This window comes from Peromyscus californicus, unplaced genomic scaffold, assembly GCF_007827085.1.
Source record: "Peromyscus californicus insignis strain IS unplaced genomic scaffold, ASM782708v3 Scaffold_12__1_contigs__length_115047231, whole genome shotgun sequence".
Taxonomy (NCBI): domain Eukaryota; kingdom Metazoa; phylum Chordata; class Mammalia; order Rodentia; family Cricetidae; genus Peromyscus; species Peromyscus californicus.
Window position 1 is genome coordinate 66,343,659 of NW_026294413.1, and position 23,239 is coordinate 66,366,897.

General features: G+C 43.5%; 1 protein-coding gene across 2 annotated transcripts in view; it reads right to left on the reverse strand.

Moving 5' to 3' along the window:
- The window catches only part of Ift88 (intraflagellar transport 88), a 109,932-nt gene that overhangs the window by 25,676 nt on the left and 61,017 nt on the right, over positions 1-23,239 (reverse strand). For both annotated transcript variants that reach the window (XM_052733105.1, XM_052733104.1), the window contains exons 21-23: positions 20,054-20,106; positions 18,425-18,490; positions 6,046-6,152 (exon numbers count right to left, since the gene is read on the reverse strand). In XM_052733105.1, coding sequence (XP_052589065.1) covers positions 6,046-6,152; positions 18,425-18,490; positions 20,054-20,106 — 226 coding nt within the window. The remainder of the gene's footprint in view (positions 1-6,045; positions 6,153-18,424; positions 18,491-20,053; positions 20,107-23,239) is intronic.

Sequence of the window (23,239 nt, forward strand, 5' to 3'; positions counted from 1 at the left end):
CACAGGGTCCCACTCATTTCAGGTGGGGGGGGGGGATGCAGACACAGAAGGAGGCATTGGTGCCACGCCAACGACGGCTCTCAGTTCCTCAGTGCTTAAGTGAGAAACAGCCGTGTAACGGAATAAAGAGCAAAAACATTGGCTGGCAATGCCAGCTGCCCATGTTATTGGCTAAGTAGAAGTTAAAAGTTGTACGGTAGTGTTTTTGTAAAAGTCACTCCCTTTAAGAATATACGTACGCCTTTACCCCAGCACTCGGTAGGCAGAGGCAAATAGATCACTGAGTTCAAGGCCAGCCTGGTCTACAGAGCGAGTTCCAGGACAGCCAGAGCTACACAGAGAAACCCTCCCTTGAAAAACTAACAAAAGAAAAAAAAAGAATATACATATTATGCATGTTTATATACATTTGTGAAAATGCCTGGGAGCATAACATGTTGATAAATCTCCACTAGTGGCATGAGTGATATCACCTTTTTCTTCATACATTTTATTTGAATAAAAGTTATTTAGATTGGGTCACAGTGGCCATGACTACAGTGTCAGCAGTTGGAACTCAGAGGCAGGAGGACTTTGAGCTTGAGATCACCTTGGGAAACTTTTGAGACCCTTTCTCAGTAAACCAAACTTATTTACAAAAGGAATCTGCCTGAATTTTCCCCCATGGTACTGGGATTGAACATAGGGCTACGTATATACCATGCAAGTGCTCAACAGTGAGTTTTATCTCTAGTCCTCTTTTAATTATTGGAGACACGTCTTGCTGAGTTGCTCAGGTTGGCCACAGATTTGCCAATCTTCTGCCTCAGCCTTCTGAGCAGCTAGGACTAGCCCCCAGGTCCAGCTCCGAATTTTTAAAAGAATATTTATTGTTTGAAACAGGAAAAAGAGACAGCACTCTTATTTTGAAAAAAAAAAAAAGCCAATCCCACTTAGTACGGGGGGGGGGGGGGGGGGGGAGGAGAGGAGAAGGGAGTGAGAAAGCGAGCGAGCTCGAGCACATGACCTGGAACAAGTTCTGTAACCGCTGTGGGTCTATGCTTTCTCATCCAAGAAATGTCAATAGTGACCCTTCTCCAGCATCACAAGATCAGTGAGATCGGTTGATGGTTAACCCAGGTTAAGTGCTTAGACAGTGTCTGCCTCTAGAATACATTCGATAAATATAAGCTGTTTTTGTTTCTTTTCATCTGCAGTGCTAGGGATGGAACCCAGGCTGTCCCACACACTCAGCAGGCACTTCAGCTCTGAGCTACACCCCCAGTCTCCATGGGTATAATTAATGTCTAGTGAAGTTAATGTACTAAAGTTAATTAAAGGGAAAGCTGCTACTAGAAACATGGAGAAGACTGCTAGGGTCACTCAAGAGCAGGTCACTCAAGCTCTTTGATTTGGCTCTCCTTCCTGTTGCCAACCCCTGTGTTACAGAAGGAAGATGAATGGTCCCTCCTTCCTCCTTCCCTTTCTGAGCACAGGGTTAGTTAGTTCTGGATTCTCCAGCAGTTCCAGGTAAAAGCTAGGTGTGATCAAAGTAGTCTTGATTTCAATCACATGGCCATTGCACAGAATGTCTCTGGTCAACTTCTCTTGCAGGAAGAGCTCACAAATAAAATTATAGGGGCCAAGAACTACAGCAAAAACAAACAAACAAAAAAAAAACCAAAAACAAACAAGCAAACAAAACCCTGAAAATCTGACTGGTCATAGAACATTGTCAGTATTAAAAAGACATTTGAGGGCTGGAGAAATGGCTCAGTGGTTAAGAGCAATCACTGCTCTTCCAGAGGTTCCAGGTTCAATTCCCAGCATCCACATTGCAGCTCACAACTGTCTGTAACTCCAGTTCCAGGGTTTCTGACACCCTCACACAGACATACATGCAGGTAAAACACCAATGAACATTTTAAAAAAAGACATTTGAGTACATAGCAATGTGGAAATGTTTCAATAAATCAAAATATGCCGGGCGGTGGTGGCGCACGCCTTTAATCCCAGCACTCGGGAGGCAGAGCCAGGCGGATCTCTGTGAGTTCGAGGCCAGCCTGGTCTACAAAGCGAGTTCCAGGAGAGGCGCAAAACTACACAGAGAAACCCTGTCTCAAAAAACCAAAAAAAAAAAAATCAAAATATATCTATATAGGCGTTAACAATGATGTCTCTGAAGAAATTTAAATTACATAGGAAAAACCCCTAAGGACTGATTCTAAACAAGAAATGCAGAGATAACAAGCTTCAAATTCAACATTAGAAGAGAACATCCTTAACTCAGAAGTTTATTATATTTTCTTGCATAACTAATAATGCCAGGAAACAGAGACCTGCCCCATAGGCTTACACTCTAAGAACAACCAACTGAAATGGGACCCCCAACAATTACGAGAAGCTTTTGGCCTTTACTCCTACAACCTTCCTCTGACATTGATCCTCTCCACTCCATGTTGATAAGCCAAACTTAGGTGAGAACACCCGGAAAATGTTTCTTTGATGTATGATGCAAAGAGAAAAACTGAAGAACAAAGAAAACAATGTTTGTTGGTTTGTTTGTTTGTTTTTGGTGTTTTCAAGACAGGGCTTCTCTGTGTAGCCCTGGATGTCCTGGAACTCGTTCTGTAGGTAGACCAGGCTGGCCCGGAACTCACAGAGATCTATCTGCCTCCTGAGTGCTGGGATTAAAGGCAGGGGCCAAAACAGGATGCTCTTATGCAAATAGCATCATGGGTAGAGGGGAGAAAAGAAAACCAGCCAGGGAGCACAGAGCCTGTGGAAGCCGAAGGTTCTGAGGAACCTGAAGGTGTGAAGTGTTCTTTTGACACTTCACGGATGTGGATATAAAGACTTTAGATATCAAGAGACCGAGGTGTGTCAATGGCAGAGTATGAACTAAAGGCAAAGCTGTAATGACAGAAGATGTCTAAGTGACAGTGGGCTTCACAGGTGACACTGAGGCCAGTGATGAAGTATCTGAAGAGGCCCTGAAAGGGCACGAAGCTGTTGATGTGGGTGATGAATGAGAAGAACATGGGAGAGTCTGAGTGAGCCACCCAGGCATAAGAATTAACTGCAGATAAAAAATCGATTATTTGTTAAAAAGATTTCTCTAATCCCTTAGGGTTCCTGACAAATGGTTTGTTCCTCTGATGTTCAAGTATTCTTCCTGATGTACAGTTGACATGATCAGGTGCATCCTTCCAATGACAACAAGGCTTGTCAAATACTGGTCTAATCCCCTTCAAGATACATCCTCAGAAGAAACCATTCATTTTCACCATAAAAAGGTAGCTTTATTTTGTCAAAGTACAATGAGTATGAAATAGCATGAAGAAGCCTGTGGAAGAAACAAGTAAAAGCTACTCAATAAACATACAAATATTTTGACGCAGAGGAATGAAAAGGCTGAGCGGTAACTGGAAGGCAGAGCAGTTTCAGTGATGTTACTCTAGTCATTTAAATTTAGTAAAGTTCTTTAGTCCTTGTGACTGTTAGTCCAAAGATGTCAGCCAGATTTTAAGAAGGGTCCCACTACTGTTGAGACTGCAAGAAGGCAAAGAGGGCAAGAGAAGATACAAGGGCCGAGGGTGGCAGAGAGCAGAGGCAACGTGATTCTCAGAGAAATGAAGAGTGAACGGTAACTACATTGATTCAACCCAGTTCAGAGTTAAGATGGGAGTAAATTAGCGGCAAACTGAAAATACTGTGAGAAAAGTAATTCTAAGTATACTTAATTCCTAAATTACATTGCCCAGGAATTCTTTGTAATCAATGTTTCCTAAAGCTTATGCTTGGAATTATACCTATAACTCCAGCAGGCCGAGGAAAAAGGACTGCCATCAGTTTGAGGCTAACTTGAGCTGCACAGAGAATTCCATGTAACCTATAAGGATGGGTTACATAGTGAGACCCTGTCTCCAAAACAAAACAAAAGTTGCTTATGAATTACCCGCAAGTTCTAAGAAGCCAAGAGGCTACTCTTCCTAGAAGTCTAGGAAGCCAGGCCCCAGAGCCAGAGGCTACAGAATTGACTGTAGAAACTTGGGCTCATTGCAAACTATAAACTCGGAACTGAGGCACACGCTTGTTTAGTATATGTACCCATGGTTCTGTATGAGGGGCCCCAGCAATGAATTCAATTCCCAACTGTGCTTCATTTAAATGCATACTTTGATTCTTATTAACTACATAATTACAATCACAATCATTTGAACTTCTACTTAAAGCAGTTCATGTGTCACAAGCTATCATGCAGTTATCTAATTTTATTAGTATTTGGTACAGTGCATAGATTGGACATTACCACACATTTTATGGTGCCGCCTAGCTTGGCAAATAAATATCAACTTGATGTTTTATAGGACTTTTAAAGCAAAACTAGTTTGCTCATAATATTTTTATAAGAGATTAGATCACATCTAAGAAGTGAAGACAGTCAGCCACATTCTGCAAGCATGTGAGAATTAGATCCTCTCTACAGGCAGGATAATTGCATAAACATCATTTGCCACTACATTATTCCTCACTTAGAATTTTATTTCTAGGGCTGGAGAGATGGCTCAATGGTTAAGAGCACTGGCTGCTCTTCCAGAGGACCCAGGTTCAATTCCCAGCACCCACATGGCAGCTCAAAACTGTCTTTAACTATAGTACCATGGGAGCCAATGAACTCTTCTAGTGTACAGACATAGAAGCGGACAAATCGCCCATACACAATAAATAAATAAATCTTTAAAAAAAGAATTTTATTTCTAGCTGGATGTACTGGTGCACACCTTTAAACCCAGCACTAGGAAGGCAGAGGCAGGAGGATCTCTGTGAGTTCGAGGCCAGCCTGGTCCACATAGTGAGTTCCAGGACAGTCAGCCCTACACAGTAAACTCAAACAAACAAACAAAAGGAGAGTTTTAATTTTAATATATCAGCGTTAGCTTGAAGACCGTATTTATTCTTGGTAAAAGGCAACTATTCAAAACTCACACACAACCTAAGTGTTCTAGGCTCAAATGTAGGAGAGGAAGTGGAGGTGGGAACCCCGCCATTCCATCTGCTGCAGAAATGCATTAACAATGGTATTCTAGGTACTACACTCTGCCACACAGGGACACCTCGGGAACAAAGTACTGATGCCACAGCAAGTGACAGGCTTTCATGGGACACAGATCTGTCTCACCAATAAAAATCAAGTTTCCAAATTAATCTCTGTTACTTCATCTTCTGGAACACCAAAATTATTTATCTATTAGTATAGTAGCTCTCTACTAAGGACTCCATAGAAGCCACTGGGATTCCTCACGTAGAGGCTGCTCTACTCAGATCAGATTCAGTCCCAGACTGGGATTGAAGTGACAGTTCCTAGTCCAGTCGAGCAGAAAAAGCAGTTCAACTTGGCCTCTTCGTTCCTTGCTCAACTCTGCTCCAAACATTGTTTTTCATTTTTGCATTATTTTCTAGGGGGAACAGCTATCATTTAAACACTAAACATGCAATGGTTTCAATGGGAATGTCTGCTCAAGTGACTGCAAATGTACACGCCATTCTCAGATTGTAGTAGGCCAAGTAAAGTTAGTTCTGTATTGACTTCTAAGATCTTTCTCCTTTTCTCGTTTTGAAAATTGGCATACACAGTAGAGAATCATCACAGCATTTTGAGCAGGATGGGTTTTAGTAGATTCTCCTTCCCATCAACTCTCCCACCCCCTGCCACCCTTGGTCCTCCTCTCGTGCCCCCCTTTCCTCTTTCATGTTTCATGTGTCCTTATGCTCACTCATCCTTACACACCACACACACACACACACACACACACACATACACACTCGCGTTGGGATGCATATATGAAAGAGAACACGTGGTTTCTGTCTTACTGAGCTTGAGTTTCCTCACTTAATATTGTACTTTCCAGATCCATTCATTTTCCAGAAAATTTCATTTTTTGTTACCATTGAGTAAAATTCCAGCTCTCCTCTGAGGCAAGCTCCTAGCCCCGTGCATTTCTGCTACAGCAGGCTGACATTTTGAAAATTAACAGACAGTAGTTTTCGGCCCATATGAGATACCTGTTCCCTCATTTCTTTCATTTTTTCCAACCTCTTGAGTTTTGTGGCATATTCTTGAACTTCTTTTAATCCAATATCTGTGCAGAGACGAACCAAGAAACGCAAACCTAAATTAAAACAAAACGAAACAAAACAAGAAATATTTAGGAAAGGAAAGATGTACAGAGCAGTTTCAACCCAACAATGAAAGCCTGACCTTTTGGCAGAGGCTGGATGCAGACAGCATTCTATTTTCTCTTAAAACATAATTATAGCCTGGCAGTGGTGGTGCACGCCTTTAATCCCAGCACAAGGAAGGCAGAGGCATGTGGATCTCTGTGAGTTAGAGGCCAGCCTGTTCTACAGAGTTCTACAGAGGGAGTTCCAGGACAGCCAGGGCTACATGTGAGAGCTTGTCTCACGCGCCCCCCCCCCCCCCCCCCCCCCCCCCCCCCCCCCCCCCCCCCCGCAAACTCATTACACCTTGCAATCTCAGACCTGGGAGAACTGACTTCCTTGTTGGTGACCTGCCATGTCCTCATGTCACCAGATCACAGAAAGAGCACAGCACAAGGGACTCAATGGATGAGAACTCAGAGCTGCAATATCTGTTAATGTGCCAATGACAGATACACACACATAAAGATTCGTAAGGGAGACTGGGCTACAAAATGGAGAGTGTACAGAGGAGGAGGAGGAGGAGGAGGAGGAGGAGGAGGAGGAGGAGGAGGAGGAGGAGGAGGAGGAGGAGGAGGAGGAGGAGGAGATTACCGGTAAATGTTCTTTTTACTGTTGGTAAATTCATTCTTTTAATCAACATTATTTGCATTAACAGAAACATACACTTTATAGTTGGGTTTGAAGCCAACATCAAATATGTATAATTACAAGAGAGGGTGGATGTGTACACTTGAGTTGATACCCAGGTGAGGAACTAGAGTAGGTCTACACTCTGCCTCTGCCTATCCCCATCCATCCCACACTTCCACTCCTGGAATGTCTGTGTGTATGGTCATCATGTCACTGCATAAAACAGTACTAAATACTTAAATACATCACTTAAATACATTTCACTCAACATATTTAGTTGGGCTTACACAAATGATTTGTTTATTTAGAGACAAGGTCCATGTACTCTAGGCTGGCCTCAAACTTTCTAGGCAGCTGAGAATGACCTTCAACCCACATCTGTCCTGCCAGCAAGATGTGCTGGGGCAATGGTGGCTCAGAGCTTGTGGGAGTGGCCAACCAATGACTGGTCTAACTTGAGGCCCACTCCATGAGAGGGAGCCCATGCTTGACATTGCCTGGATGACCAGGAACCAGAAGCTGGACAGCCCAGAGACCTAGGGTAGAACCAAATATGACTGACAAAAAAAAAAAGTCAATGAAACGATTCCTAATGATATTCTGTTATACTCACAGATCAGTGCCTAGAACAACAGCCATCAGAGAGGCTTCCTCTGGCAACTGATGGGAGCAGATGCAGACACCCACAGCCAAACATTAGGCAGAGCTCAGGGAAACTCAAGGAACGGAAGTGGGGGGGGGAGATTGTAGGAGCCAGAGGGGTGGAAGACACCAGGAGAACACACTGATAGAATCCACTAAGCAGCGCCCACAGGGGCTCAGAGACTGAAGTGACAATCAAGAGCAGCCAGCATGGGTCTGCACCAGGTCCTCTGTATATATGCTGAGGTTGTTTAGCTTGGGGTTTCTGTTGGAGTTGGGGTGACTCTGACTCTTTTTGCCTGCTCTCGGGACTGTTTTCCTCCTACTGGGTGGCCTTGTCAAGCCTTGATATGAAAGTTTGTGCCTAGTCTTATCGTGTCTTGTTATAGTGTGTTCGAATGATGTCCCTGGAAGGCCTGCTCTGAAAGGAAACAGAGGAGCCGGGGGTCTGGGGGAGAGGGTATGCGAGTGTGGAACTGGGAGGAGTGGAGTGGAGAGGCTGTGGTTGAGATGTATTGTATAAGAGAAGAATAAATAAAAAGAAAAATGAAAAAAATAACCAGCTAGTTGTGGGGTTTTTTTGTTTTTGTTTTTTGTTTTTTGTTTTTGGAGACAGGGTGTCATGCATGTGGACCAGAGTGGCCTACAACTAATTATGTAGCTGGAGCTAGCCTATGACTTCTAACCCTTCTGTCTCTTACCTCCCAGACAAGCAACACCATACCAAGCTTCAGCAACACTGGGGATCAAACTTAGGGCTCCTGGGTTACTGAGTAAGTGCTCTACCAACTACATTATATTTTAACCCCTAAAAATAAGTTTCTAATACCTGAAAAATATTTATGATGTGCTGAAATTGTATTGATTTAATTGAAAAAGTAGTTCCAAAATGTGTATTTCCAAAGCAGAAGACCCCACAAATCCAAACTTCCAAACACTCAGAGGCTCATGAGAGCTAACTCCTCCAGCTTCCAGGGAGCCTGTACTGGCTTCCACTGGCAGGGCACATGGGTTTCTGAGTCATTTCTGTAGGAGCGGGGCGCTGCTCACACAGTAGGTGTGCTGGTACTGCAATGTCTAACAGAATCAGCTCGGCACTCTTCTCCTGCTCTCACTGTGCTGCCCAGGCTGTTTGCCTAGCTTCCTGCAGTACTGCTGGGCGGCAGGCACCTACCATCTGGCCAGGCTTAAACCATACTTCTTAACGGCCTTAGAGTAAGGAGGCATACAGCATAATCCACAACTATCATCAAAATTATACTTTATAATTGCTAGCTAGATGTTAAAAACTAGTTTCTTTTCTTTCTTTCCTTTTTTTTTTTGTTTTTTGCTTTTTGTTTTTCTGAGACAGGATTTCTCTGTGTAACAGCTCCAGCTGTTCTGGAACTCACTCTGTAGGCCAGGCTGGCCTCAAATCCACAGAGATCCACCTGCCTCTGTCTCCCTCCCAAGTGCTGGGATTAAAAGCGTGCACCACAACTGCCTGGCTTAGTTTCTATCCTCACTTGATTGAACAAAGGAAAAAAAAAAACAAAACCCGTTTGGGCTCTAAAGTTTGCCTCAGCTTTCTAGTGAACTTCCAAATTAAGTTTCAAGCCAGGCTTTTACTTCTCCAGGAAGTGAGATGAGCACAGTTGCTAGGCCAAGTTTCTAAGACTATGGCTCTGCCGTGTGCACGGCACTGCTGACAACCACCTGGTCTGGCTCTCTTTGCAGATGAGGAGATGGGTTCTTTTTCTGTTCTGGAATGTTTTCTTCTACTATATCTCTGATTTCTGCTTTCATTACCATTATCCATAGTCTTTGGCAACACCTTCAATCCTGAGATTGTCTCTCTTGCTTGTCTTTTTTGTCTCAATTGAACATTTGTACTTAACTTTAAAATTATTATTATTATTGTGTGTGTTGAGAGTCAGTTTTCTCTTTTCACCGTGTGTTAGGGTGCAGGGGGTGGGATGGGTAAACTCAGGTCATCAGGCTCAGGCGTTACCCTCTGAGCCTTCTCTTCAGCCCTCTCTTGTCTTCTTTATCAAATTCTTTCTTCTCTTACTTTGGTTTTCTCTGTAAAAACCTCCCAGTTTTCCAAACACTTGACTTTAATTCTACCACATGCTTTCAGTTTCCCAAAGAGCCTTCTCTGTGAGCACACCTGCCAACACACTTCTTCTGTGTTGTCCTCTGGTCTTTTTATTTTGGTCTATAACTTTCTGTTTCTGAGACTGAAGGGGCTAAATATTTCTCTACATTCTCTTCTGGTTCCTATAACAATTTTAATAAATTATTATGAAAACAATAAGTTAATAAATTATCAATAAATTAATAATACCACTTTATTATTAATGATTACTAATATGCTATATTAGCAATATAACTATTAACTTATATTGTGATCAAATTCTAAAAAGTTGTTTATATTTCCTGGTAAATTGTACTTCCCATCATTCCAAGCTGGCTTTCTCCCCTTTCTGTGGCTCAGACGAGGAGAGCTTTATCCAGACTCCGTATTTGCCAACAGAGAAGAGTGCAGCCTTCTCTTGGTCCTGGTCCTTCTCTACAAGCACTCTGGCACGATGTCCTCTTTGTTCAGACAGTTGACTCCTCTCTTCCATATGCAGTGTTCCAGTACTTCTCAGGATTAACCCATCCACTCTCCACGGATGACTCCATCCCACAGTCGTCCCTGTTCCAGTACTTCTCAGGATTAACCCATCCACTCTCCACGGATGACTCCATCCCACAGACGTCCTTGTTCCAGTGCTTCTCAGGATTAACCCATCCACTCTCCACGGATGACTCCATCCCACAGACGTCCTTGTTCCAGTGCTTCTCAGGATTAACCCATCCACTCTCCACGGATGACTCCATCCCACAGTTGTCCTTGCTCCAGTACTTCTCAGGATTAACCCATCCACTCTCCACGGATGACTCCATCCCACAGTTGTCCTTGCTCCAGTGCTTCTCAGGATTAACCCATCCACTCTCTACGGATGACTCCATCCCACAGACGTCCTTCCTCATTGCTATGCTCCCTGGCACTTCAGTTTCTCCTTTTCTACTCCCCTGTTACCTGCAGCCAACAAATGGCCACTCTTCATCCTTACGGAGAAGCTTCCCTAGACCACTCCTTATGCCCACCTCTCATTTCACACCCGATGCTCTTCTGTTTCTGCCTCTACTTCCCCAATGACTTTCCAAAATCAGGGGCTTCGGGTCGCTAACGTCTACGATTTTTTCTCAGTGCTGCATATGAAATCCAGGGCATCCGGATATAATGCAAGCGCTGCCACTGAGTGACAGTCGCAGCCCCGAGCTTCACAAGCCATTGTGTCTTCCTCAAGTCCATCTCCCTGTCTTCGGGGCACCGTTCTTGCTTGCTCTTCTGACCTCCCTTCTCTACCCATGTTTCCTCTACTTCCTTCTATCCATGTTTCGTCTACTTGGACGTCACTGCTCTGCAGGTCCACTCCAGCCTATTAATTTATGATCCGTCCTGGGGTGTCTCACCCCTTTATCAGCCTCAGCCAAGCTACATTTTAATAATTAAAGATGCACATTCCTCCTCAGTGTTTACCACAGTCTACATATCACTGTGACTTTGGCAGAGGAGTTCGGATAGCTCAACCAAATCATAAGACCCAAGAACACCTGCCCCACGCTGACATCACCACCCCCAACTCTTCCTCCTACGTTTTCTCTACATAAATACTTGAGTTATGCTTCTCTGTCGCCTCTGTCGCCTACTTTCACAATTACTCATTTTGACTGTTAAATATCTTGTTTGAGTATGTGCATGTGATATATGCATGTGTACATGTTCATGTGTGTATGAGTGTGCATGTATTTATGTGGGTGTCAGGTGTGATGTATACATGCTCACATGTTCACATGTATATGAATGTGCATGTATTTATGTAGGTGCCATGTGTGATGTATGCATGTGTACACGTTCGTGTATATGGGTGTACCAGTATTTATGTGGGTGCCAGGTGTGATATATGGATGTGTACATGTTCACGTGTGTATAGGGTGCATGTATTTATGTGGGTGCCAGATGTTCCTCAATTGCTCTCCACTTTGTTTTTTGAGACAGGGTCTCTCAGTGGACCTGGAGCTTGCTGATTTGGCTAGACTGGCTGGTCAGCGAGCTCCAGGGATCTTGCAACATCTGCTGCACCAGACTAGGGTCACAAGCTTGTGCCACCATGTTAGGCTTTTTCCATGGGTGGTGGGGATCCAAACGCAGGTGCTTTCGCTTGTAGGGAAGGCACTCTACTGAGTCATCTCCCAGCTCTGACTCTGTTAAATATGTTTTAAAAAATATTGTTATTTTATGCGTATGGGTGCTTTGCCTGCCATGTCTGTCTGCAGACAGTTGTGAGACCATGTGGATGCTAGGAAGAGCAGCCACCCTCTCCTCACCCTGATCCATCTCCCCAGCACCTCTGTCAAATACCTTTTAAGTGTTTCTCTCACGTTCCCTGGCAGCCTCATCTCATTCTGCCTGGACTCCAGGGGGATGTGGAACCCTGTCACTCCTCCACATACTCACGGCCAGCACCCCCTCCCTCTCCTGATGCCTCTGGTCCTGGGGTTCACTGGGGCAGTGTCATAAACAGCTTTGCTTTTATTGGCTGCTCTGCTACCTATGCCCCCCACGAGTTTTGTCTAAAATGATAAAAGTAAACTATATCTTTGTCCTTGTAGGGTCATGATTTTTAGATAGCCATTTTTTTGTCTCTGTGTAAGAAAACATATGTTCCTCCTTCTATATATACTTGTTTCAGAATAGTTCTATTTGAAATAGAGTGTGTCCCTGCATTCCTGTTCTTTTGGATGCTGCTCTACTGCCTGGATACCTGGTTTCGCCTTCCCTGTCTGGTAGAGCTGTGCTGCCTCCCTCGTGGGCCACAACCAGTGTCATTCCCGGCAGTTCAGAGCTCTCTCCTTTCACAGCACTTTGAACATTTAAAGCAGTATCACTTACTATACTGTATCAGTAGACTGATTACTAGAGTCTCAGAAAAAAACACTGTTGTATCTTCCAGCACACAGGAAACAGTTGATAAAAGTTCTGCAAATGTGTTAGGAATGAGCAATTAGCATTAAGCTAACAAACACCTAATTAAAAATTATTTGTAATACATATTCTAACAGAAGAAAACAAACATGCATTGAGATAAATTTATATGTTAGTGATCCCCAACTTTTCTGTGCACAATGAACACAGCCTCTTAGATACCCAGAGGAAGACATCACAAGCAAGTTGGATCCTCTTCTCTACTTTTCTTTCCAGTTTCCCATATCTCAGAGAGCAGTGAGTGCTCAATCCTTCTGGATGGATCCACTTCAATCTATTTCATATCCAAACTCACATAGACTGTCACTAATGCACTCCAAATGTATTCAGAATTACCGTCACCATTTCTACTCCTATCACTCAAGTCCATGCTGGCACTGTTACTGTTACAAGTCCTTTGCCTGTCTCTGTTACTTTCCAGAGAACGGTGAGCTTTTAGAAATACTTATTGGGGTGTGTGTGTCTGTGCGTGTGCTCACGTGCCATGCTGGCTCTCTCCTTCCACCTTTCTGTGGATTCTGAGCATTGAACTCATTTTGACAGGCTTGTGTGGCAAGTGCTTTACCTACAGAGCCATGTTGCAGGTGGACTGCAGTTACAGAAGTGTGAGTATACCTTATTCTGGTAGTGTTCTGAAAATGTGTGTCAAATCTTATTCTTTGCTTAAAATCCTCCAGTGGCTCGGCCTCATCTCTGTGAAGCGCCCTGTGAAGCCTTGCTCCAAGGTCCTGAGTCTGAGCTGCAGGACTTCTTGGCCCCCTGCCCTCCAGGTCTCACATCACATGGTCACTGTGCCTGACTGACTGACTCCATGTCTTCATCACTGTTTTCCTCGATTCTTCCAGGTACCTGTTTAAATGCCACCTCAAAGGCCCAGCACCGGTGGCCTAAGGCCCCAGTCCCTCCACGCTCTCAACATCAAACTTGCTACTACTGATACGCGCTGCACTTGTTACTAACTTTCTCTTCCTTGTAGGATATCAGATCCACAACACCCAGGATTTGGGTCTATGCTACATTCAGTGTTGAATGGTGTCTGGGATATAGTCATCATTCATAAAAATGTGTACAAAAATAGCTAGTTTCTGATCAGTAAAACACTGAAAATTTTAGCAGTCCTAAAATAATTTGAAGTGTCATAATTACTATATAAGTCTTCTATGTACACATTTATCTTAGTAATCCACAATGAAAAGGGAGTTTATGCTCTGGGAGTAATAGACCATTGTTTCTCTCTTTTGCCTTCCCTCAGAAGAGCAGCTTAGCGGCCATTTATAGAAGATAAAAATGACTAGTTCCAAGGCCAACCTGAGTTACACAGTAAGTTCTCACCTCACATGGGCTACATGAGACCCTACTTAGATAAACAAACCCTAAACCATTTTGGCAGCTGTTCTATGAAATGTAGAGTATCCTTTGTAAGGGTGTAAAATGGGCCAATTTTTAAACTTAAGTTTTCTGGTGCGTATGGGTGTTTTGCCTGCATAAATGTCTCTCCACCACATGCATGCCGTTCCCACAGAATCTTGATGGGTTCACCAGAAAATGATCCTGCTTCAGATAACATTCCACAAATTTCCCCACTACAGCTCCAGTTATTATAGTCAATTGATTACACTTGTTTTGAAAATTATGTAGGCCCAAGTCATCTTAGATATTCCTTATAGTGTACACAATCATTCATGTACTTTTTAGGGTAACTCTTAAAACACTCTATAAAGGAAAAAAATGTGGCCTTGCTGGCCCTGCACCAAGGCATTGTGGCTACTCCAGTGGTTTTCATTAGGAAGCAATTTTTACCCTCTAAGGGACATTTTGCCAAGCCTGGAGACTTCAGGTTTCAGCAAATGGGGCAGGGGTGGGGGTGGGAGGGAGTGCCATTAACATCTAATAGGTGGAGGCTGAGGATGCTGCTTACAAACCTGCTGGATGGCCCACATATTCTAGGATCAACTACTGGGGGCCCAAAGACCAGCACCCACAGACCAGCAGGGAAACTAGGAATGGGAGACGCAACGGGTTATCTTCTCAGTGGTCCTGTTTTCCTGCCCAGAAGGCTGGGAGTGGATTTTGTTAATGACCTGGTGACCTCTTTGTACCTGTAGAGAAAGAAAGTGGGTGTGGCAGACCTCACCCACCTTTTGCTATAGAGACAGACTTCACACAAATTCCCCAGAATGATTATCTACACTCCTCTTTCCCCTAGACTGTTATGGAGTCACATCTTAAGCTTTATTGTGCACCCGGAATTGGACTGATTGCAGTCTGGAAAGATTTTCCCAAACTGTACTGTTTTAAATATGCTGACAATGAATAGCCTGGCATTAGACTCCCAGAAGTCTTTGATCCTGGTTGATGAAGTCAATCTGCACCAGGTTTTTCTTCTCGTCTCTTTCTCGATACCTGCAGGGACCCCTCAATCACCTAACCCCAGGTGCAGGCAGGCAGGTTCCACTTACATACATCATCATCCCTGGACCTCTAGCTCCGGAATGGTCTCTAATGTGACTGAGACTAAGAACCACACAGAAAGTTTCTTTTTAAAAAGAAACAGAGAAAATAGATGCCTGGGTCTACTGCGAACCTAAACAGCCTCTGAAGGAAGAGCTACAAGTGACGCCCTGTAGACCGTTTCCTCACTGGTGTCTGTACTGTGGCTGTGAGGCGATGGACCTGCTTCTTGGTCCTGGACTTCTCAGCCCTCCGCAGCAACTCCAGGAGCCAGGCCGAGACTCTACCTACTCCTTGGATCAGGCTGCATCGTCAGAACCTGGGCTCAGGAGAGATGTGTTTTTACTGTAATGTGTCACGTGGTTACTGTTTTTAAGAACAAAATGAAAAAGACTTTTCAAAGACGTTCTCTTCGCTGCCGCGCTGTTGTCAACACCTCCCACACCTCTCAATGACTATCCTTACCATGAATGAGGAGATTTCTTCTCAAGCAATTGCTTTTTGTTTGTTAACAAAAATGGTAAAAATTCTAAACTGACTTTGACTTTTTTCTTTTTGTTTTTTTGAGACAGGGTTTCTCTGTGTAGCCCTAGCTGTCCTGGAACTTGCTCTGTAGTACAGGCTGACCTTGAACTCAGAGATCCACCTGTCTCTGCTTCCTGAGTGCTAGGATTAAAGGTGCAAGCACCACCGCCCAGCTAACTTTCCTCTTTGACTACAAGGACAAAATTGACAGGTTAGTGGCAATATGCAGTGAATGAAGGTGGTTATTTTCTGTTTTTCTCAGAGCAGATTTTGCGGTTCCTGCTGTAATACTTTTCCTTATCACTATGAAAGGCTTCAAATCCACAGTGCAACAAGAGAGGCAGTACATGGGTGCTTCTGCAAAGCTCACCTCACAATGTACAAGCAAGTACCATCTCAAGACAGCATTTTAAAACTCGGGGTGGGAACGATCAGTCAGTAAAGCGCTCGCTGTGCAGACACTAAGGTCTGAGTTTGGGTCCCCGGAACACACACTGGAACACTAGGCACGATGGCACAGAGCTTCAGTCTCAGTGCTGGGAAGACAGGGACAGGCGGGTCTCTGGAGCTCAATGGTAAACCAGTCTAGCCAAACTGGCAAGCTCCAGGACAGTGAGAGACCCTACCTCAAAAAATAAGGTGGAGAGCAACTGAGGAAGACACCGGATATTGACCTCTAGCAGACATATGTATGTCTCTGTACATAGTAACCACACACACACACAAACACATTAAAGTCCCACTAAAAAAATTACCTGCAATATTATTCATGTTTTGTTTTCAAAAATAGTAAAAGTATCTTTTTTTTCAACCTGAATACATTATACACTAAAATGGACAGTTAAAAATGCTTCTCCCAGGACTAAAGAAATGGCTCAGTGGTTAAAAGCGCTTGCTGCTCTTGTAGAGGACATGGGTTTAATTCCTAGTACCTACCTCAGGCAGCTCCCAACTACTTGTGACTCCAGTTTCAGGGAACCTGACACCCTCTGGCCTTTGTGGTCCCCAACACACATGTGGTGCATATGAATTCACACAGGCACACACACATAAACATTAAAAGAATATTAAAAACAAGCTGGTCTTTTTGTCTTTCACATCATGCATCCCAATGCCACCCATCTCCTGTCCCCTCGAATATGCCCTCTGCCCCTGCAACCTCCCCTCCAATAAAACAAAATAAAATTCAAGATAAAAAAGGAAAAAAAGGAAGAAAGGGAAAATCTCGTCGTGGAAGCTGCAGTGTGACACAGTGAGTCTTGCAGCAAACCCCTTTATCCACACATCTTTACATGCAGGCGTTCGTCGCAAAGAATCATTGGTTTGTTGCAGGCCCCAGGTTTCTGCTACACTACTGACACTGAGCCCTCATTGGGACTCTCCCTGGACATCCTGTTGCTGCCCTGTGTCGTAGAGATCCTGTAGCCCTGGGCCCGCAGAAACCCCCCTCCCCATCTGTGCTCCCCCAGGTCACAGGTGGGGTGGAAGTTGGGGTGGGCCAATACTTAACCCTGGTTCTGGGCCTGGGAAGTTGGTCAGCCAGCCCACCTGCTCTCCCTTGCCCTCACCACCAACACTGCCCTGGTTAGTTCACCTCTTGTAGCCATGAGCAAGGGGCGGGGCCTTCCTCCTGCTTTCCTGTCCTCAGGGTTGGTTCTCCCACACCTATCTCTCCCTACCCCATGCTGTCACATGACACATGAGGAATGCGGACAGAGAGCTCTCCCACCTGCCTCAGGTGTCAATGGGGAGAAATCTCTCCCCTACCCATGCCAGTGGTACATGTCTTTAATCACAGCACTCAGGAGGCAGAGGCAGGCAGATATCTGAGCTCGAGGCCAGCCTGGTCTACAAGTGGAGTTCCAGGACAGCCAGGCCTACACAGAGAAACACTGTCTTGAGAAAATAAAATAAAACAAAACCTTAAAAAAAAAAAAAAAAAAAGAGTTAAAAAGTGCTTCTCTTGGACTGGCAAGATGGTTCATCAGGTAAAGGCAGTTTCCATGCAAACCTTGTAACTTAAATTCAATCCCCAAAACCCATGTAAAAGTGGACAGAGAGAACCTACCCCACAAAGTTGTCCTCTGGTCTACACAGGCACACTGGGGCACACATGTGTACCTACCCACACATTACATATACACACACTGGGGCACACGTGTCCCTACCCACACATTACATATACACACACTCCAATACAAATCCTACAAACGCCTGTCCTATAAAACATCACTGTTTAATGAACTCGTGTAACTGAGGATAACCTTAACTCTGGGCCTCTAACCCTCCTGCCTTCACCTCCACAGCACTGGACCACATCTGGATCTAGCTGGTGTGGGGACCAAAGCAGGACTTTGTTCATGTCAGGCAAGCATTCTACCAACAGTGCTACAGCTGCTTTCCCCAAAATTTGTTCTTAAACTTTTTCATAAAAGCTTGAGATGCAGATTTGTTTAATTATAAGTAGAATGTGGTATTATACTTAAACCTATCAACAACTAAGTTCTATAAAAATGCATACTTATGGAGTCAAATTTTATTATTGCATAAAAACGCATTTATTTATTTATTTATTCATTCATTTATTTATTTATTTATTTATTTTTGGTTTTTCCGAGACAGGGTTTCTCTGTGTTGTTTTGGTGCCTGTCCTAGATCTCGTTCTTTAGACCAGGCTGGCCTTGAACTCACAGACATCTGCCTGGCTCTGCCTCCCAAGTGCTGGGATTAAAGGCATGTGCCACCACCGCCCGGCTTGCATAAAAACTTTTAAAGCTATGTACCACAATTGAGGCTTCATTTATGCATATTATTACTGCAGCAAATTTAACTATCTATTAGAACACAGAATATGGTGTCTTTGCCTTTAAAGTTATAAAATACAAGGTCACTTACATTCAACATTCTCTGGAAATTTCCTGTGGATCTCTTTGTAAGTATCTAATGCCTTTTGGTAGTTACCTGTAAGTAAAGAGAGAGGAAAATGTAATAATAGCTAGCTATATAAAGTTATAGAAATCTTACCAAATTTAATAAAAATTTTGATTGTAATCCAAAGCATTGGCATACTTTAATGGTTTAGTAGAAAACATTCATGTTTGCACAAGCAAATATGTATTATTCTTGAGTAATTTCTGGGAAGAAAATATATATATATATAATGTGGGTGTGGTGTTTCATGCCTGTACCCTCAGCACTCTGGAAGCAGAGGAAGGGACCACTGTTGAGTAGAGACCAGCCCGACTACACAAAGAGTTTCAGGCCACACAGTAAGACTGGGCTTCAAAAACAAAACAAAAACTAAATGAATAAACAAAATTGAAAAAAGGTTAGAGTGGAAGGAAATGGTTGAAATTCAGTTTTCACTTCTCAGCAGAAATAATTCAGTGGCTAATGTTTAGATCCACTCAGAGCTTGGGGTGTGACTTGTGGTCTGTGCAAATGAATGTGCACCTCTCAGTCAAACTGTCCATTTGACAGGGCCACGGTAGTGGTAAAGAGTGAGCCCTCCAGTAGTTTAGGACCAGACTAAGTTTGTAATGTATGTCCCAGCCATTCTGAAGACACTGACAGCTATCAGGAAACCTCCCATTCAAGCAGGTGAACACGGACCACCTCAGCTTGTGCTTCTTGTGGGGTCAGGACTGTCTTTTCCTGGGCATTTTATGGTCTAAGGAGGGTTTATAAACTTGTTAATGTAGTGGGTAGCCATTCCAGCTTTGATCTGGAAGTTCTAACCCCCATTGAGGCTTCGGCAACTGTCATGCCTACAAGGCAGGGCCAAGGGAGGCGCCAGGAGACCCGAGATCTGGATGAACAGCTCTCTCTGTTCCTGGACCCTGGACAGTGGAGGTGGACCAAGCAGAGTTCCAGAGAACACTGCTGGACTGCGATACACCTTCCCCATACCCCGAGACCTACCTATCCCTTCATTTGTAAGTTACCCACTAAATAAATCTTCCTTTTAACTATGTGGAGTAGCCTTAATAATTTCATCAATATGTTAACACTGACCTCCTAGGTGACTCACCAGCAGTTAAGCTGCAGGCACTCCTTAGGACAGAAGTGCACATCTCTCTACCTAGTAACCTTTGTTGTAAATAATATGGTTCCCAGTGTCACAGTTTTGAATTAAGAATCACTCGGGCAAAATATGGAAATAGAAACTAATATAAAAAGAATTTTTTGTGGTTAACATGTAATGATTTCATGTCAACTTTGAGAAACAACCCGTTTTTAGGAGAGTTACTGGAATATCTTGCAGGCTAGGGTGTACTCAGCAGTGGAGTGTTTGCTCTTAAATTCAAAGCCAGTGCTAAACCCCCGCCCTTGCCTCAAACAAAAACAAAACACCTCTGCTTGGTAAGCATGACCTTTTCTGCATGTAGTAATTATTATGTTTTTTAGATGATATGCTTCAATTATGTGTAGTTATTTAGAAAGCCAATGTTTAATAAACACTCAACTGGAGCACATTTATATGCATAACTACTAAATAAGAATGAATAAAGTCCAAACATTTACCGCTTCTTCTAAAACAGCTAGCTACCATCAGCTGCCATTTCACTTGTGTGGGTCTAGAAAAGAAAGAAATTAGAGACGAAACAAAAATAATGAGACAGTGAAATGGATTCATTAAGCTTTCTACCTCTATTTCCTTTTAAGACCTCAGACCTTTTGTTTATTTAACCTTTATTAGCAATATACAGGCTCACAAATTTAGAACACAAAAATATTTGATCTTGTGTTAGAACAAGCAGGCTTTAATCAAAAGAGAAGGAAAGAGAACTCTATTTACGCCCCTCACCTTTAACAAGAAATCACATTCTTTTCTAAAGTAATAATCATAACCAAGACCTCTAGAGACTAACCCTGCAAACATCCAAGACACGGGGTGCATGCTTGTACTCTCAGCATGCACAGGAGGCTGAGGCAGGATTGCTGATTTTGAAGCCACCCTTGGCTATGTAGTGAGTTCTGGGCTGGTCTGGGTCACAGTGGGAAAACCTGTCTCCACCCCCAGATCTGAGTCAGGAACAGCCCAGGGAACTGTTTAATGCTCCCTGCCCTCAAATCTCCCGTGCGCTTCTTCCCCAGGGGCTTCCAGACGGCCTTCCAACTCTAAGCTAGTTTGATGGCAAGCCTACCAGCTCTGGGGTTGGACACATCTGGGCTTCGATCTCAGCACTGCTATGTGTCCAGTTCTTAATTTTAAGCCCACTGCCATACACCTACCTGCTGCAATCTAAATAAAATACATAGTTAACTGTATTACTTTCCCCCTGGAAACCAGTCACCGACTCCACCCACATGTTACACTCAGGGTCCTAACCCAGTTTACCCACCGTCCAGTCCCTGTCTGCCTCTCCAGTCCTCTTCGACAGGCCTTGTTGAGGCTTCAGCTTCAGCAATCCAGGCAGGAGCATGGCTCCACGGCTAGACTCCAGGTCACATGCACGCCCTCTGTGAGAAGGCCCAGGCCAGCCTCTGCCATCCTATACAACCGCAGTCTACTGTTGTGAGAAGGCCCAGGCCAGCCTCTGCCATCCTACACAACCGCAGTCTACTGTTGTGTGCCAGCTCCTGGCACCGCTCTCTCAGCACTGCACTACCAGGGTTGCTGCTTTTGTCTCTGAATACCACTGTCACCCTCCTCTTCACACGTGACCACTACCCGACTTCCCAGGCTGTTAGCTGAAGGGATAGGATACGGCCCACTTTCACTCCTCTCCACGCCTGTCTAGGAGCAGCGCTGCTGGGTCCTACGGTGACTCTAAGTGTCCCTTTTTGATGATGAACTGCAAACCATGCACACAAGACAGCACTGTATTTTCTCACTAGCAATGTGCAAAAGCTCCTGTTTTCCACATCCTCCTCAACACTTGGTTATCCAACCCCCAAGTTATACTTTGCCTTTTTGATTTACTTTTTTGTTTTTCAGCCCAGCCTAAAAAATTATTTTTAAAAATTTATTCTTTGAGCCAGGCATGGTGGCATACATCTTTAATCCCAACACCAGGGAGGCAGAGGCTGGCAGATCTCTGATTTTGAGGCCAGCCTGGTCTACATTCTGAGTTTCAGGACAGCCAGGGCAACATAGTAAGACTATCTTTTTATTCTTTGAGAATTTCATACATGTATACCATGAAATATGATGATACTGACCCCCAATTTCCCCCTCCACTGTCCCAGGGCACCCCTTTAACAATCCCACTCCTAGTTCCTATCTTCTTCTTTCAAATAACTCACGAAGTCCAATTCTGCTGCCCATGTGTGCATGTGTGCGACTCGCTCTCCCCAACGCCGGATGTGGCCAAGCATGTGTTTATCAGTAGTCCACACCATCTTAAAAATAATGTGCTCAAAATCTTCGCTCATTTTTGTTACTGTCAAGTTGCAGTGGCTCTTTATACATTTTCAGTAATGACCTACTCTGAGGCTTCCTTCTGTACTCTTCTGTGTTAAGCAGAAGACTGAAAACTTGATTAAGTCTAATTGTCTATTTCGGTGTTCTGGTGTCATTTCTAAGAGGTTTTGCCACATTCAATGGTATGAACAATTTCCACCAAGGGTTTTTATGAGTGTTTTTTTATTTTTTATTTTATGTACATTGGTGTTTTGCCTGCATGTATGTCTGTGTGAGGGTATAGGATCCCCTGGAACAGGAGGTACAGACAGTTGTGAGCTGCCATGTGGGTTCGGGGAATTGAACTTGGTTTCTCTGGAAGAGCAGTCAGTGCTCTTAACTGCTAAGCCATCTCTCCAGCCCTCTCTTGTGGGTGTTTTATAGTTTTTAGTCTTACATTTATTTGGGTCTTTAATCCACTTTAAGTGAATTTTTGTATATGGGGTAAACTAAGGGTTCAATTTTCTGTGGTGGTTGTTTTTGAGATGGAGGACTGATTTGTAACCCAGATTGTCCTTGAACTCTCAATCTTCCTGCCTTAGCTACAGAGTAACTGGGATTACTGGTGTGTACCATCGGTTGGTTTCAAAGTTTATTTTTCTGCCATGTAAATATCTAGTTTGTCAAACAGTTTTAGTTGAAGACTGTCCTTCCTCCATTGAATGGTTTTGTTACCTTTGTAGGAAATCAACCTCCATGTATGAGAAGGGTTACTCTGGGGTGCTAGCGGCTGTTCTCACATCTGTCTTCCTAGCCCCTTTTAGTGCCACACTATTTTGATTATTATGTAAGCACATTCTGAAAATAGGAGTTCTGAATTTTCCAACTTCATTCCTTTTTGGGTAGAGATTCTATATGATTATTAGGTGGATTTTCTATGTCTGTAAAAAATACGATGGAGATTTTGATAGGGAGAGCCTTGACCTTAAGGTCACTCTGCTTGGTACTGCTAACAACCCTAGTCTTCTAATCCATGTACTTGGTGTCTTTCCATTTGTTTATGTACTTAATCTCTTTCAGGAGTGAGTCATGGCTTTAAGCACATGCTTTTTAGCTAATACAATTAAATGAATTCTTAGTTACCTTATTCTTTTTAATGCTGTTATAAATGATACTTTTTTTATTAATTTCATAGTTATCCTTTTTGGATTGTTTATTGCAAGTCTACATAAATACAAAAAGATTTTATGTGACTTTACATCCTGCAATTTTACTAAATTCTTTTATTATATTTCAATTTTGTGCATATATTCCTCAGAGATTTTGGTTATCTTTACAATCAGAGATTTCAGGACTTTATATAT